This window comes from Rhinolophus hipposideros (assembly GCF_964194185.1).
Source record: "Rhinolophus hipposideros genome assembly, chromosome: 12".
Lineage (NCBI taxonomy): Eukaryota > Metazoa > Chordata > Mammalia > Chiroptera > Rhinolophidae > Rhinolophus > Rhinolophus hipposideros.
In genome coordinates this window covers 56,683,156-56,701,632 of record NC_138058.1, presented here as the reverse complement: position 1 = coordinate 56,701,632, position 18,477 = coordinate 56,683,156, and the positions used below count along the sequence as shown (strand labels likewise).

The 18,477-nt window shown below is 48.2% G+C and overlaps 1 protein-coding gene across 2 annotated transcripts in view; it reads right to left on the bottom strand.

Moving 5' to 3' along the window:
- Window positions 1–18,477, bottom strand: part of GALNT14 (polypeptide N-acetylgalactosaminyltransferase 14) — a 186,928-nt gene that overhangs the window by 44,042 nt on the left and 124,409 nt on the right. For both annotated transcript variants that reach the window (XM_081069399.1, XM_081069400.1), the window contains one exon: window positions 1,666–1,764. In XM_081069399.1, the coding sequence (XP_080925525.1) occupies window positions 1,666–1,764 (99 nt within the window). The remainder of the gene's footprint in view (window positions 1–1,665; window positions 1,765–18,477) is intronic.

Genomic DNA, 18,477 nt, shown 5'->3' with positions numbered 1-18,477 from the left:
CACTTCATGGGTTCCTTCTGTAAAGTATGGTGTTGGTGGGCCCCAATCCCCTCCCAGAGTTCACCAGGGCCTTGGGGACAGCTCTCCGCCAGGCTGGTGGACAGAGGCACTGGGCACAGCACCCCTAGCTGCCCCCTCTTCCATCCAGGAAGTCAGCAACCTGAGTCCTGGCTCCTGTGCTTCCTAGCCCGTGGCTCTGGGCCTCCATTCACCATGTGCACCCCAACTTCACAGGCCCTAGATGGGGCCCCAACTGAAGGGAGGTGTTCTGCAGACTTAAAGTTCAGCATATTATGTCATTATTATTATTATTACTATTATTAATTATTACAAAGTATCATTATTACTATTATAAAGAGATTGAGGAGCAGCTGGAAGAGGAGAAATATATCTTAGAGCTGAAAGGGATGAGTCTGAGGGCAGCAGCTAAAGTGCCCCCAAGAACATAAACATAGTATTAGGGAAGTTTGGGGGGCCTGGGGCCTCCATATGATATTATATTACAATGCCCCCCAAATGTTTCAGGATAATGTCTGAGACATTGCTAAGAGGAAAGTTTATTGTGGGAAATGTGATGGGACTTGAAACATCTAATACACTTTTATCGCCATCTTTATAGATATAGTTAGTTACCTGCCCAAGGTCATAAGGCTAGGAAGTGGTAGCTGAGTGACAGCAGGCCTTGATTTAGTATCCCTAAGTCTCAATTTCCTCAGTTGTACAATGGGCATAATGCTGGCTTCCTGGCTCCCCAATGGAGAGCATGAGCTGAGGTGTCGGCACACGAGGGGACTTAGTGACCAGTGGCTGCTGTTACCACCATTACCAAGATGACAATAAGGCTAGAGACTTTAGTGAGGAAGGGTGAGCCAGATGGTTTTGGGGAAAGGGAGCCTGTGGGAGGGGCTCCAGAGGAGAGGAAGGGGCATGGCCTAGAGAAGGGGAGCCAAAACAACCAGGGCAAGGATTCCTGGCCATGTCTCTGCGGTCATCTGTGTTTTAAAGGGAGTTCTGCAGGGAGCTGTTGCTGGGACTTTTGCTTCTCAAAAATCCATGCAGGCCACAGGCCATACAACCAAGGACGTGCCTATGGGAGCAAGGGCACGGCCTAGACACAGAGGCCCAAGTGGCAACAGGGCTGTAACACGGTGGTGGCTGAGAAACCAAATGTTCGCCATTAGCATCAGGTTGCTCTGATTTGCACCATGGGTACTGGTAGGTGTGGGAGGCTGTGGAGAAGCAGGTGCTGGGGTAGGCAGCTCTTGGCAGACACGAGTTTTAATCCCAGTCTGATGATGGGGGAGGGGTGTGCACTCAGCCTCTCAGGACCCCAGCTCCCTTGTCAACTGTGAAAGTAGGACGCATGTTCTAGAGGCAGTCTACACCGGGGGCAAGGGCAAGGGCTCTGGGACAAGGTCCTCTATGACTCTCAGTGACCTTCTGGAAGTCACCCAACACCTCAGGCCTCTGTGTTTCCCCTATAAAATGGAAGCACAGTCGCCCTCACAGGAGTGTGAGGAGCGACTGACGGATGCATGTGGAGTGTCCCACAGTGCCTTGCAGGACGTTAGAAACCCTGATATTCTTATCCCAAGGCTGGTCGCCCCAGCAAGCAGACACACCAAGTTCCGGCCCTGGAAGCTGACCCACCAGGAAGGCTCTTACCTGCGGATGGTCCTGAGCAGGGTGGAGCGGGCTTCGTTGTGGAAGGTGATGATGATGCTGGTGGGAGGGAGGTCCCTGCAATACATCAGCAGGGTGCATCTGGGGAAGGAAGACACAAGGAGACAAGGAGGACCGTTGGGGGCAAAGCAGGCCTCAGGGGCTGGAACCCAAGGCATCGCAGTGATTACCAGTATGGACAAGACAGATGCCTGGTGTCCGTGGGGCGGCCCCAGCCACACAGCACTGGACAAGACCCCAGGACCTCAGCCGGCCCTAAGAGGGACCGGGAAACTCCAAGAATAACTGACGCTGAACTTTCTACCACCTCAGGGGAACATGGGCTTGGAGCCAAATTAAGCTGAGATACAGACCGTAAAAGTGGGATTTCTCGCATGCCCCGGTTAGAGAGCAGTGGTTCCTAGCAGCTGCACAAACTCGCCCCCGAGTCTTGGGCTCTGCTCCCCCGTCCGTGCCCATGCCAGCTAGTGGAGGCCACACCGTGCTCTGGGCCAGCAGCTCCAGGCCACCACACCAAGCTGACGCCTGACCGCTGACCCCACACTGAAACCTGGCAGGTTGAAAGGGGCGGAACCCCCAAACCCCGACATAAACAATAAAACTCCATCTTGAAAAGGCATTCATTTCCACATGTCCACGATCATCTCGTATGGCAATTACATCTAGGGTAATCTCAATTTAATACTTTATTGCAAGTGAAAATTGTAGCCCGCAGCCTGAAAATTACTATAATAACGGAAAATAAACCCACCAAGGGAGGCTGGTGCCACCAGGGGCTGTCCCTGAGTAAATGCATCCTCCTGTTTCATGCTCTTTTTGAGGGCTGTCCAATTATGGGGAGGAGTATTAAATGAGGAAGTAAAGAACAGACGTTTGGTGAGTCAAGCATTTCCTCTCTTCATTTTCCAATTTCTTCTTAGGCCTGGGGCTTCTAAAATGGGGTCCAGAGACCCAAGAATGGACTTCAAGGGGATTGTGAGCCCTCTGAAATTGTCTGCAAAGCCACCTATGCAAATGTGCCTTTTTTTTTTTCCCCAGGAAGATCATTCATTCATGCTTTTCACTAGATTCTCAAAGAAGTCTACGGCCTAAAACACTTCAGAATCTCAATCCTAGGCCAGGTGGCCAGACGTCCCTTTGGCCTCCCTGATAATTCTGAACACTTTTTCCTATGAAAGCAAACCCTGTATAAGAGAATTTATTTCTAGAAAGCTGGGCTGTTCTGCTCAGGACCTGAGCACAGCCTGGGCTTGGGTCACCTACAAGGAGCCAAGAATTAGGGAAGCAAGGTCCCAACGAAAAGTGGAAAAGGTAAGTCATGACCTTCAGACTTTCCTGTGCTGCCCTCATCCTTACCACATCCTGTCAACTCTACCTCCTAATAAAAATGCCCTGAATCCACCCTCCTCTCTTGTTCCCTGGCTCAGAGAGCCGTTACTCCTTTTTGGGATTCCTACGGCAGCTTCCTGACCAGTCTTCCTGCCTCCAGCCTCTGCCCCTGCCAGTTATGTCCTACTGTCCACCACACAGCTCTGCCCAGGCCTTGCTCTGGCTTGAAGCCATCTAGTGGCTATTGATGTCCTAAGTCCAAACTCCCTGTCACAGCCTTCAAGACCTTTCTCAGTTGCTGCTTTATATGCTCCTGTAACTCTCTGCCACTGCTCACATTATTACTTCCACATGGAGCAATGTCCTTCCACCTGTCTCTACCTGATGAGCTTCTACTCATCTTTCAAGACCCAGAGCAAATGCCCCTTCTGCTGTGAAGGTGTTCCATACTCTCCTGGATAGGTAATGACCTGTCCTTTGTGCTCCCATAATTTTGCACATATCTTCCAATACTTCTCAAGATGGGACTGTCTCCCCAAGTTGACTACGAGTTCCTCTAGAGAAGAAGGCTTGTCCATCTCCATGTGCCTAGTATGGGAGTTAAGTAGACCATGTGCTCGTTCATAGAGAAAGGGAAAAAGTCAGGAAATGCATTCCCAGGTCAGCTGATGACGTCGCCTGTAGTGGTTTTAAAAAGATGTGGTAGCCAGCCTCCCAGGTGGCTCCCCATGATTCTTACCTCCTGGTGCTCACGTCTGTGTCGCTCTGTCCATCCCTGAATCAGGGCAGGCTTATATGACCAATAGCATCTGATGGAAGTGACAGTGTGCGACTTCCGAGGCTAAGTCATAAAAGCACTGCCTCGGCCACTTGGAGGGAAGCCAGCTGCCATGAGTGAGGACACTCAAGCAGCCCTGTGGGGAGATGCCCACGGGCAGAGAAAATGAGGCTCCTGCCCACAGCCAGCACCAACGTGCCCACCATGTGAATGAGCCACCCTGAATCCACCAGCTCCAGTCAAGCCCTTAGATGACAGCAGCTCCTACAGTGCCAAGCGGAAACTACCAGTTAAGATGCTCCAAATTCCTGACCCACAAAGTCTATGAAGATAATCAATGATTCCTATTATTTTAAGCCACTAAGTTCTGGGCATGATTTGTTGCACATTAGATAACCATTATAAAAAGGGAAGGAAAATGCCTTGAATAGGCCCCCAGTGAGATGAAGGCTTGCACTTGCCTATCTTTGGACACAGACCCGAGTGGAACAGCAGGTGAGAGGCCCTGGGTGGCTCGAGGAGGAGGAGAGATCAAAAAACATGGCATCGATGTCAGAGAAAGGAACCTGGGCTGTGATATCAATTTGAATCCTGGATCTGCTGAAAACTGTCAGTGTGCCCTTGGGCTCATCATTTACCTTCTCTGAGCCTCATTGTTGTCACCTGTAAAATGCAGACATACCTCCCTTCCAGGCTTGTGAAGACCATAGATAACTTCAGGCAAAACACCTGGTGTTTTGTAGCCGCTGAGTAAATGGTAGCTAGAATTATTATCACAACTATGCAGCGGCTGAACAAACATCCACGCGATGTTCGCTGCTTCTGGATTAGAACCACAAACATCATTCAGAAAAGGAAGGGGCCTTGGAGATGACTCAGTCCAGCCTCCTAAACTGGGCAGAACTTGATGACATAACAGGAGTCAGTTGGAGGCTCAGTTCTTGTGTTCAGGGGCCTCCGCCCCCTCCAGCCTCCTGTGCCTACAGGATAGAGGACAGGAGGCTCTTCCACGAGGCTGGGCACATATCCCATAAGGACCTTTGGCATGCACAGGCCCAGGGAGGGCAGGCAGCAGGGTGGTGCTTTACACCTCAAAGCACACGTACTCTAGCTCATAGGATGTCTCCGTATCTTCCTTCTGCCGCTGCTCACAGCTCATGATACCCAGCGTCATTCTTTGTCTCATGTGACCCTTATGACAGTCTCTGAGAATCTTCGCTCCACAGATGAGGATGGCCGAGGCTCCGAATCTCTCAAGATCACACGCCTGCTAAGTGACTGCGAAGAGCTGAACTGAGGTCCCGTGACTTCTCACCTGGTATTTGTCCCTAGTGTCCCACTGTGAACTCACTCTGGTTATAAGGCCCAGGAGCCCAAAGGGCTGGTGCTGAGTGGTGCCCACCTGCCTGAACCTTGTGCACAAGCTACCTGTCCTCCAAGGCCCAGGGGACACACATAGCCCCGTTTAGAGACAAGCACTGGGCACTGGCAGCAACAAGGCCAAAGGCCGTGAAAAATCCTGAAAACTGGATGCATTGAGGAGAGCCAGCTTTCTGGGAGAGCAATCTAAAAGACTCATCAAACAGCAAGATCTATTAGGGACACGAGGGGAATGAAAAAGCCTGCCAACACTGAGCTCTGGCGCCGGCAGACGGACCAGAAAGCATGTTTATAATTTATTAAAGACTCAGGGGTTTTACTGGAGAGAAGAGCAAGTGAGCAGGCAAGATCCGTGTGGGGGTGAAACCAGGAGGAAGGGCGGGACCGCGGCTGTGTGGGGAGACAGATGCCAGCCCCGGGCTGCTGCCTGATTGCCACAGCAGCTCCTGAATAATGCATGCTCCTCTGAGCTGATTTTCCACGTGTAGTTTCTTTTTTTTTTCCTTTAAAGAAAGATTCAACTAAGATTCTTGATTTTCCTAAATTCAGGTGGGTCTCAAAATGCTTCCTGAACCATCAACTGCTTGAGTGTTCAGTGCCACTTACTTGCAGAGGTTGCTTCCAAGAGAGAGTTCTGAGATGCTGGCCCAGGGTGGGAGCTGCTCCCTCTTTCGTCTCTTTCCATCTGTCCAACCAGCCAATCACTGCTCCCCTGCCCACCCCTATACCGCCCCTGCACCTGAACCTGTGCCAACTTACGCATGTCAGAAATTCACTAAGCGAGGATCCTTGTCAGTTACCACAGAAATGTAATGCTGTGCACATGCCTTTCATTTTATTGCACAAGTTCATTAAACTGACAGCAGCCCGTAGAAAGTGTTACGATGATGATGATGAACGTCCCCATTTCCACAGGGGCCTCTGGTGGCCTGGGGCATGCCTGCTGGAGCACGGACCCAGGTCCTCTAACTCCCAGACATACAGTTTTCCTCCTACAGCATGCTGCCTTTATGGAAGAAAAGACGTGGTCATAAAGTATAAACACTGGGGATTTTATTCTCGAGCATAAAAACAGGAGCGAGTCATGGAGAGAGGCAGCCTCAATAACTTTGAAGCAGAGAGGAGAACTAATCATTATTACTAAAATGTCCAGGTAAAGGGCATCCGCTCTGGCTCCTCCAGAACTGACAATGGCTCCGAGTCCGAAAAAACAAATTCTTGAAGGGGCTCTGGTGTCTCAGAGGGGAGACTGAAGGCAGTCAGAGAAAGGGGAGAGGTCACACAAAGATTACGCACCGTGGTGTAATGGCACTCCAACAGGCCTGGGTGGGTGGGACACACTGGGTCAAGCCTTCGTCACAGGGAGCTCGGCTCCCTGTGTAAAGAAGTGACTTTACTTCTTTCCACCTTAGCTCCCTGGTTTACACAGATGAAAATACAGAACCTGACCTCAGGGAATATTTTTAAACTACTACTTAGAGTTCCCTCCGAGCAGGCACTGCACTGAGCACCTGGCATATGTGATGGTCATAAGAGCCCTATGAGGGGCGATTGTTCAATGGATTCACTCATGAGAAGACTGAGTTTCAGAGAGGCCTCGGTCACGCACTGCAGCTGGTGACCCCACGCTGGCTGGATGTCCTGTCACCAAGCCACATCTCCATGCCAGCCAAGCATGCAGCTGTGACTCAGGTCAACTCTGTGCCCTGTACACCACGTGGACCCATGTGTGCACACTTGAATCACCACCCCAAGAGCAGATTCTATTGAGCTCAGAATCTAGTAGTTGCAGTGACAGGTCCAGAGGGGAGGGACAGGCTGCCTCCCTTGGGTAGTAACAGGAAGACAGGCAAACTTCTGCTGAGCCGTCTGTCACAGGGACATGCTAACAGGCCTAGCCTATTTATTGCCCAGACAGAGCCAGAAAAGGTGAATGGAGGTGTGAATTTCTATGAGGCCTTGGGCAGGAGAGTTAATGAACAATGAAATCTGTTCCTAAACAGAGTTGCAGTCTGTCGTAATCCCCCCCCACGTCCTCCCCCATTCCTGCAGCTCTAGTGCACACTACAGAGGTCAGACCCAGGCAGAGAAGACAAATGGGTTATCTCCTGTGTTCCATTTCCCGAACTCTACGTCCACAAAGGCCAAGGAAAACACAGACATAAGCCATAAAGTGGAGGTAGGACTAGTTTCCTGGGCGAACATTTTCTGTCCCCAAGGGAGTGACAATCTGTGGATTCCCAGATGCAGGGAGGAGGGGTACATCCTCCCTCACTCCCCCACTTCTTCCCATCTCCCGCGTCATTGCTCTAGGCCTGAGATGCCTCATGGAGACCACCGTCTCCTCCCCTCGTTTCCCCTGCCACCAACACCTATCCCAAGGCTGGCATGTGTGAGGAAGAAAGGACAAAGGGGTAAAGCTCTTAGCGCATGGCCTTTTGAGACTGTCAGTTCCCTGAGGACAGACATGGACAGTGACTTGCTGCCAGCTTTAAGAGTCATTTAGAGCTGAGAACACCTAAGGCGTTTTCAGCTCAGTTCTTTGTAAGGAAGCCTGCTCTCAGCTATGAGGAAAAGGAAGACGACTGGAAACTGTAAAATGCCACATCTGTGACTAGCCTCTAGGTTCAAACTCAACTTTTTAGAATTAAAAAAAAAAAACAACAACACAAGAAGGCTAAGACATATGACAACTGTAAAATCAGAAATTCCTTTTAATCTCATTGCATGGGCAACACTGATACACCGTAAGGCATGAAATTTTTATTTCATGTCAATTTCCCTGCGATTTCAGATGCAGATTAATTTGTTCATCCACATAAATGTATACTGCTCCTACTTCTTGCCTCCATAGCCACCCTCACTTAGTATTGCAGAAATCCTGCATCTCCTAAAAGACACCTAAAATAATAGTGGGATCTGTTATTGCATGAGACTGGCACGTTTGGAACTGCTGAACATGTGATTCAATTCCAGGATGCTGGAAAGGGGATAAGTGGGTCAGGGCAGGGACGGAAACTGCTGAGGAATTTCGCTGGGCACTAGGGTGGGCAGCTGATGGCCCCCAAACCCCATCTCCTTGTATAATCTCCTCCCCTTGAGTGGGAGCTGAACCTGGTGACTTATTTCTAAGGGGCAGAATACAGCTAAAATGATGGGTTGTCACTTTTGTGATTAGGTTACAAAAAACTGTGACTTCTTTTCTTTTGGCTGGCATGCTTTAGTGAAGCAAGCTGCTGTGTTGGGGAGCCCCACCCACATGGCAAGAACCTGAGAGTGGCCTCTGGTCAACAGCCTGCGATGAACTGAGTCCTGCCAACAACCACATGAGGGAACTTGGAAGAGGGTCCACCCCAGCCATGCTGAGATGCCTGCGGCCCCGGTTAATATCTTGACTGCTGCCTGTGAGAGACCCTGAAATAAGAACCCAGACGCCATGCCCAAACTTCTGACGCACAGAAACTGTGAGATGATAAACGCTGTTTTAAGCCCCTAAGTTTGCTATAATGTATTATGCAGCAACAGAAAAATGAATACAGCATCCTTAGCTACTGAAAAAACAAGTCCATCAGGGTTTCTCATGCCCCTGGGGTCAAAGCCAAATTCTCTTGGGTACTTGGTGGAAGTGCTATGCAAATGCATCATGATTCTCCCCAAACGGTACTCCCAGATTCCTCAGAGGGTCCCATTTATTCATGCTCTGGTGGCCTCCATTCCACAAGATGATGCTAGGTACGGCATGCCGTGTAGTCCCGACATACAGAGGGAAGCTCTCCAGTAGTATCTTTGGGAGTCACTCTCATCTTCATCTATTCAACTCTCCTAAACGTTCCCAACATGAACCACGATACATAAAAAAATCACTTGAGTAAATCTTCTCACTTCTCCCATGGATGGTGCATAACTAATACCTTTCCACATGCATAGAGGAGAAGTTAATTCATTTCAGATAATGAAAATTGTAAGGCTTTAAGACTTAATTCTCTTGCAGAAGTCCAGGTAAAAAAGGCTGACCTATAAAAATATTGTAATAACTATGTATGGATGGTGTCAGATGGGTACCAAACTTATTGGGGTGATCTCTTCATAGGTACGTAAATGTCTAGTCACTACATTGTACACCCGAAACTGATATAATATCGTATGTCAACTGTAATTGGAAAATAAATTAATTTTTAAAAAGTCAAAAACAAAAAACCCAGTCTAAAAAATTAAAACAAAAAGAAAAAAAATGGCTGACCTAGATGGTATCACAGACATTCCTCCATTCCATGAATACGAGGCCATTTGGCAGGGGACTTGGTCTCAGGGTAAGCCTATTTAGACCAACAAATGCATTCCCTTGTATGAACCATCACAATAGTCTTAGTTGAATCCATAAGTCAGGCCAGCTCGGGGTCTGCAGTTTACTTCTTGCCCCTCAGAGGACCCTCCTGGATTTCTTAGCCATCTACTTGGAGTAGCATCCAATTTCTAAGAAAATCGACACCTTGACGATTCTAGGGCACTTCTCCATCAAATTAATTGTAGGCTGTAGATCAGAATGGTGATCCCAGAAGTCAGCCCTGCAAGCCCATTTTCCTGGTAACATAAGAACGCCCAAAGGGGTCTTTGCTGACAAACTGGGAGGCTAACTAGGGAAGAGGGGCACTATGATATAGGAAGCCACGTTGTTCAGACTTTCCTGAAGGTTCAGTCTCCACCTCTACTTTATTTTGCAGCCCCCAGACGCTGGAGACCTTTCTCTCTTTGGCTCCAGATAAACTCCGGGGTTGCTGCAATCCTGGATTGGAAGGGACCATAGAGATCCTCTGGTCAGGCAGTCCCTACACTCTGAGCTGCTGGCAGTATCTCCAAAAGTCTGCGTACGCTCTGTGAATAAAGTGTGCAACAGTCAAATAAGTTTGCAAATAAAAAATACTGGAAAAATACCAGATTACCTTTTTGGTGATCCACCAATGCACATTACCTTGATAAAGGTTCTGAGACTTCTGCTGGCCTATTGTTTACCAAGCTTTGACCTCTTGACCTGCCCCATCCCCACTCTGGCACATTTTCTTTCTTCCTAGCACACAATTCTTTGCACATCACGGGGACTCAAATATTTACGCAATATATACTGAGCCAAGCCCATTATTTAACATCCTATTTAACAGAATTGTGGGACACAGTTAATCTGTGTGGGTCACAGGTTTATAAAATGTTGGTTCCAGCTCCCTGCTTTTTTACAGATGAGGAAACTGAGGCCCAGAACAGTGAATTAACCTGCCCAAGATCATCGTGGTAGTTAATGACGGAGCTAAGATCTCCTAGTTCTTGGCTATTGAACTTGCTGTTTTCTTCAAGTATTTAGGCTTGGGGGCCTCTGTCAGACGGTACGGAGAGGCCCCAGGCCCCAGTCCACCTAGGGTTACTGGCCACCTCTCTCTTTGACCACTCTTTCCCCCAAAATACTCCCACCAAGGTCCCTACTACTTCTCTATGTTGCTAAATCTAAGGGAATCTTTTAAGTTGTTATCTTGTCATCTCAGTAGCACTTGACATTCAGGGTCATACATTTCATTAAATGATTGGTTCTTTCTCCTTGGCTTTCATGAAATTTAGCACGGCTATCGTCTTCTTAGGCTGTTTCCTCTTGGTTTTCCTTTTCTTTACCTCATCTGAAATTCTGGCATAATTCTCTCCTAAGACATACTCTTTTCTTTTTCTTTCTTTCTTTCTTTCTTTTTCTTTTTTTTTGACATACTCTTTCAATCTTTCTTCTCTTCCAATTATCTAACTTATATCCAAGGCTTCAATTTCCCAATTTCTTGCTAATAACTTCAACCCTAACTCCAATCCTGATGAGCATCTTCTCTTGGATGTTTTCAGGAAATGATTATGGCTCAACACTCACTTCCCCCAGACCTGCACTGTCTGATCCGGTAGTCACTAGCCACAGGTGGTAACTGAGCACTTGAGATGTGTCTAGTTAGAATGGAGATACACTGTGCATGTGAAATACACACAAGATTTCAAAGACTTCATATTAAAAAAAAGATGTAAAGTATCTTTTTTTTTTTACATTGCTTATGTCAAAATAATATTTGGGTGTATAGGGTTAAATATATTATTAAAATTAATTTCACATATTTCTTTTTACTTTTAAAAATGTGACTACTAGAAAATTTGAAACTACATATGAGGCTTACCTCCATTTTTATTGGACATTGTTGCCTTGGGTCATTACTGAACCTTAGCTTGTATATAAGTCAATTGAAAATTTCAACATTAGTATCAGATAATGGTTTCTAGATGTGGCGTTCGTTTGTATAAGTAAAATAAAATTTAAAAAAATCATGAAGACCATTGCTTGCAACATTCTATTGTGCAGGAAAGACTATTATGAGAAACAAAAACTCACAGACACAGACAATAGTTTAGTGGTTACCAGAGGGTAAGGGGGGTGGGGGGAGGGAGATGAGAGTAAGGGGGATCAAATATATGGTGATGGAAGGAGCACTGACTCTGGGTGGTGAATACACAATGGGATTTATAGTTGATGTAATACAGAATTGTACACCTGAAATTATGTAATTTCATTAACAATTGTCACCCCAATAAATAAATTTTTAAAAAAATCCTATCATTTAGCATCATCGTAATTTCATAAAAGAAAGGGTGTTTAAACACTAGGAAAGGCTGCAATCTCAGAACAGCTAAAAGTCCTTTAAATTGTAAAACTTAGCTTTAAGAAAATCTCCTCCAACTCCCTGGTTCAGGTCACCAACTGGCACCTGAAAGTACAGTTCAAGGGTCTGTTCCACTAAACTGTGATGAGCCCGAGTCTGTCTGACCACTTGTTGCAGACAGCATGCATACTGAATGCAAAAGACAGGCCATCTCCACTCTTTGCTCTGGAACCAGCAGCCCCAGTTCTGTTCTTGGTGCTACTGATGCTAACGAGTTGGTATGGTTTTTCCAATTGCTGGCCCTATTTCTCCTCAGGAACTTCTGCTGCCCATGCTGTCACATGCAATCTGGGTTCTCTGCTGATTTGGAGAATGCAGATGGCTCTGGCTACACTGAGACCTCCTAGAAATGACCATTGCTCCACTCTACAGCAGGGCCCTTTTGTTTTCCCAGACAACTCGTTTTAGTCTTTTACGTTGACCAACCCCTTCAAAGTGAGTGGGACACTGACGTTTGGTGAGGCAGCAGTGCCTTCTCTCCAGGAAGATCAGCTGCTCTTGGGAGGCTTCTCTGGGGACACTGCCAGGACTTGCGTTAGGTGGTACCAGGCACCACCACCTGGATATCAGTTGTGTGCATGTGCACGCAGGAGAGAGTGTTCTCAAAAGGCAAATGCAGGGTCTAGCTGGGACCCAAGTATGGGCTGGGCCAAGGCTTATTTTTGCAATGTTCCCTTTAAAAGATTCCTCAGTATCTGGGACTACGGCTCCTTCCAGTCTTGTTTTAGCCCTGCTTGAATCACATTCCACAGTAGTAGTAATAGATACCTTTTACTGAACCCTCAGATATTCTTCAAGAGCTTTAAACCTGCAGTAATTCTCCGAGGTAGGTGCCACGATCCTTCCTCTCACAGAGAAGACTGTGAGGTCCCCCTCAGTGAGCAGCAGAGCCTCGGTGTAAAACCAGATGGTCTGACTCCCAACTCTGTGGCTCTCACACGCTCTACTAGAATGCCCTTTGATGGCCGTCCGACTCACTGGCTCACAAACCTTTTTTTGCATACTGGCCTTTCTCTCTATCTTTGGTCTTGAAGGCTGCATGATGGAAGGTTCAGGAAAGATGGACAATCACAAATCTGGGCTGTTCTGTCCCTCACCTACTAAAACATGCTGTCTCCCCTTGATATTCCCTGAGCTATTTCCTGATTTTTTTCAGACCTTCCAGCTACCAGATTAGAGAAGAGCCATTCCCTCCTTTTACCGAATGGGGGAAACGTTCCTCCAATTGAAGCAGTTGAGATAAGACTTTCAGCCTAGTGCCTTCAAGTATGTTGCCAGACCCCAGCACACTGAGCTCAGCAATGGTCTGGTTGAGGGCCAGTGTCCCAGCACTCTTCTTCTCCAGGGCCTCTCTGGAAGGTCTGAGGTGGGGAGGTAAAAAGCAAAGGCTTCCCACACCTCCCTGTATCCTCCTAGTCAGTCAATCCATCCTTCAGTCAGTCCTGCACCAAACTCAGCTTCCATCCCTTCCTTTTATTCTCACTTCCATGGCCTGGAGCCCCCTGACTATTCTTCCGGCCTGCAGACCCGCCCCTCCCTCTCATTCCTCCCCTCTTCCCTCATTAATCTTCCACACATACTGCTTCCCACATATAACTCTCTCTACCTTCAGTAGTTACCTGAAGCTAAACCTTGACCACATCCCAAGGCCTCCAGCATCGGGTTAACCCTCCAGCCCTGCCCCACAGTTCTCTTGCCTGAGTCTTCTGGCCCTGCAAACCCACTCCACTCACCTCCCTCAGTCCTGCCCTGGTCCACAGGCTCCACACATTTCCCGTCTAGTCACCTTCCATTCTAGATTGTGACTGTTGTGCAATGCTGGGCCTAAGTTGGCTTCCTCCATCGTACTTCTCATGGTCTGCCTGAGTTATAGGCCTTTCTGCATAGTGATGCCTTCCTGTCTGTGGGCAGGGGCCACTTTTCTACTTCTTTATATTCCCCTGGGCAAGTTACTCAACCTACTGGAATCAATGTCCTCATCTCTAAAACCAGGATCACAGCAAAGTGGTTGTGAGGCTTAACAGAGAGAACATATATAAGGAGCCTACCAGGTGTCAGGGGAATAGTTTGATCAATAAATGTTGGCTGATTAAGGTCCTGAATTTATGTGCTAACACAGAGAATTCTTTGTTGAGTGAAGGCAGTTTTAAATTTCCCGTGATTTGGTTTTCTCTCTCTGTTCAGAGGATTCATTCCTATGTCTACTCTCCCAAGTCCTGAAGTTTTCAGGAGACAGTCTGAGAATAAGTGCAGGGAGATACTCTTCGAGTCCATATTCACTGCGCTGACGGTGGTGAAGAGCCTGGCACTGTGTGAGGTTCTAGAGGGAGACAGAAAAGTCAGCATCCCTGCCCCAAGTCGCTCAAGGTCTCGGAGAAGTCACACTGATGCTTGCAATTTGGGGTAACAGGTGCTACTGAGAGGTAAGGGAGTGAGGAGCAGTTACCAAATGCAGCCGGAGCAGGCAAGATGTCTTCCTGGGGAGAGCACCCTCACCCCACCCCACCCACCACCAAGCAGATTCCTGAAAGATGAAAGAGTTTCCCGAGCAGAGAGCAGCCGAGATGAAGAGGTGTGAACCCTGCACAGTCAGGCAGCTCCAAGCCCCAGGCCGGGCTGGGGTGGACGTGCTTTAGGGGAGGGGTGAGCTGAAGTCATCGGAGGGTTTTTAATGAAGCGCGATGTGTCTGCATTTGGAAAGCTCTCATGGAGGAGGTGTGGAAGACCGATTGGTGTGGGGCCAGAACCAAGGAGGTGGGCGGCCAGAGGCTGCTGCGCTTACCCAGGCAAAAGACAGCAGCTGAGCATGGCAGCAAGGTCAAGGACCAAGAGATACCTAGGAGGCCGACGCAACAAAATCAGGGTGAGAGACGAGTAGGACTCCAAGGACTGGGGCTTAAGTCAAAGGGTAATTAGCAGGTCCTGGCCTGACATAAGGCAGGGGAGAGGGAAGTGGACGCGTGTTGCCTTGAGAGGTGGTCTAGGCAGGCCCAGGGAGGCTTGGGTGAGGAACAAATGATGTATCTGTATGATGAATCAAGAAGGAGAGGCAGGGAGGAGCTGGGAAGCAGAACGACGTGCTGATGCCTGCTCTGGCTAACTTCAGGGTCATGGTCAGGGTCAGCTGAGGGCAGACAGTGAAAGCTGTCAGGATATGATAAGCTTCAATCAAACATAAAGGCTTCCTCTTGCTGCAGCAGGGACATCAAGGACAACCACAAGCCTCACAGCTGACCTTCTTGTTAGCCCAGCTGGCACCTGGGCTGGCTACGTGACTCCATGGGACCTGCAGCAGAGCCTTTCTTCTGTGGCATCACACATTCCTCCGCCAGTTTTCCAGCCGCCCCTGGGCCCTGCTGATCACATCGCTCTATCCCACTGTCTGTCACTGCAGCCAGCCTCCTTTCCACAGCTTCTCCCACCCACAGCTGTCATCTCCTCTCTGCTCTTTTCATCTCTTGTCAAACACATTTTGTACTTCCTGGCCACCGGCCCTTAAATCACTCTCTCTACTGGCCTTGGCTCCTATCCTCAGTATCTTAAAAGGACGAATTTCACCAGAGCTGGCATTACAATTGCCTCACTGCTTATTTTGCCTTCCAGTTTTGAAAGTAAGTTAAGAGCAAGTTAAGCGTTGACATTGGAGCAAGTGAAGCGTTCAGTGCCGGGCGCCAAGGCCACGGCTGAAGCTCTGTCTGTGCCCCTTCTAACCCTACCCGACCTTGTTGTTGGAGCACACCCCAACTCAGAGGTGGGGGACAGGGCGCTAAACCAGGACCTCTCCAAATTCACTCACATAGCCCCTTTTCCCTTTGAAGCTATCACCCTCTCTGCCCTGCCTCTCAGACCTGCTTTTCCCCACAGCTGCACAGCAGTAAAAAGACCGCAGGGCCGGTGTGCTAATGCTGATCCTAATTCGAATGCCGATCTGACCACAGCTAACATAGTCACCAAGTACTCACTCGCAGTTACAGACTGTGCTCAGCATTTGACAGGGACTGCAGATTTGCTCACCCTCCCAGCAACCCTGGGTGCCATTATTAGTTCCATTTAATAGATGAGGAAACTGAGGGCCAGGGAGTTTGAGTAACGCACCCAAGAACCAGCTGGTAACTGGCAGAGATGCCTTATCTCAAAGCTCAGAGGACTAGATCTCCTATTCCCCACTTCCCTTGCCCGGGCCTCAGTTTCCTCCCCTGTGAAACGGCAATGACTCCTTCACCCCAAAGGCTACTGAGAATGTCATGTGAAAGAGAGATGAGAGCTCTTCGTAAAGTCTCATCTGAACATAAAGTGTGATTGTTCTTATTCTGAGGACTTACTGCAAGGTTCCGCCTTTGACTCAGGTACTCATTGCCCCAGGTACCCTGAGCCGCCTCAGGATTTCCCAAGCCAATCCTGCCAGCCCTGTTCCTTTCTGGCCTTAGAGGCCCACGTGGCCCATCACACCAATGGTTCTTTAAAGCACTGGGGGGAAATGGTAACTGAACTTGACAGTGTTCTGGGTTTTAAAGGGAAAATGTCTGTATATTCCCACTCCTTATGCTAGGCTGAAAAACCTGAGCAGTTAAGCTGCCACCCACGTGATATGCCAACTCCAGGAGCAAACAGCTTGGCTATTTTGTGTTTAATAGATCCTGGGACCTTTAGATAAGTGCAAAGACTGTGTCACCCCAGCTTACATTTGTGTCTTACGCTGGGAGGGGGTCTGGTGACCTCCATCGCGTGGACGGCACAAGGGGGTGGGGAAGGCATAAGGAAGTGGACGAGGCAGCTTTAATGCTCCTGTAGGTCCTCTCGTCCTGTTGGGAAAGGCAGTGTGTGAGGGGAAAGATTAATGCAGGGCTGTGGGGGAGGGATCTGCTGCTGAGCTGGAGGAGTCACGCATCTGAAAATAGCCTCCAATCCGATTCAGTTCCTAAGTCAGTTTCTGCATGTCCTTACTGGCAGAAGTATTATCAACCAGCAGCCAGAGATGAAAGTGACCTTAATAACCATCTCTGAGCTACTTCTCTCTTCTTACAGGTAGGAAAATGGACGCCAGATTGCTGAAGAGTCAGGCAATATCCTAGATAAGATGCAGGTCTTCTCACGCTCAGTCCGTGTTGCCTCCCTTTTTCTCACGCTGCCGAGATGAGCGACAAAACACCAAAAATAATCAGAAGAAAAGCGAGTCATTGAGGACAGACTAAGAGCCAGGTTTTCTGTTTGGTTCTTGGGCAAAGGGCATAGGAAGTTGAACAGAGAAGGGGCAATACACTTGATTGGGTATTCCAGTGGACAATACACCTATGAAAAGATGTTCCACTTGACTGATCAGAAGGGAAAGACAAATGTAAACACAGTAAGATACCACCACTCCGCCTCTAAAAGGGCTAAAATGAAAAAGACAGACAATAGCATCTAACAGCTAACAAAGATATGGAGCAGCTGGAACCCCCTACACTCCTGGAGGGTGGAACCGGTAAAACCACTTTCTTAGATGTTTGACAGGATCTATAAAAACTTCAAGGGATACATGCTATAGACACACATATGCATGTTCACCAAAAGACAAGTAAAAGGATGATCATAGAAGCTCTATTCATAAGAGCCCCACACTGGAAAAACCCCAAATGAGTATTAATAGTGGAATAGACATATGAATTGATATATATTGATCCAAAGGGATACTATACAGCAACGAGAATGAACATACTGTGTCTTGCAAAATGTGGCTGGATTTCACACATCTAATTTTGAGGGAAGCCAGACTTATAGGAGTATGTACTGTGTCATTCCATTTCCATAAAGTTCAGCCACAAGCAATGCTAGTCTACGGCGTTCGAAGTCTGCACAATGTTAATCGCCGTGGGGAGTAGGGGCAGGGGACAAGGGTGACTTCTCACACACCGAGAATTTTCTTAACCTCGACCAAGGTGCTTGAGGTAGGAACATGGCCGTGTTTTCTCTTTGAAAATCTCTTCACGCTGTACATGAATGAAGTGTGCACTTTCCTGAATGTATGTGATACTGTGATACAAAGGTTCCTTAAGAAAAGATGAAGAGATTCCGGTCTTGGGGCATATTTTAGACTTGCAGCAATATTTCAAAAGCCATGGAACTAGAAGGATTTAATAGAGCCCATGAAATAGGCAAGGGCCACAGTCAAGCGCAACAATGCCTTCTCCTCCTCTGAGAATTCCACAGCCATTCTGGGGCTCCCTGTGGCACTAACGAGAATGTTCCACACCGAAGAGTGAAAATCCAGGGTCTCCTGCTCAGCCTTCTGCCCTCTTAAAAGCGCGCATGCACACACACGCACACACACACACACACACACCCCAAACTACTTATTTTTTAGGAAAGATAATTTAGAGAAGAGAGAAATGATACCATCCTCCTCTTGGTGTTACTGGCCCAGAGTGCATGGGCCTAGGCTTATTTTCAAGGCCAGCTTAGGGAACGTTCTCCCCTTGGGGAGTGACCCACAGGTGAGGAGGTACTGGTGGCCTATGGAGGGTCCCAGGGACTAAGGCAGGTCCCAGTCGCCAGGCTGGGGGATTTGCTCTCTGGGGGAATCTAAGCTCCATGAGA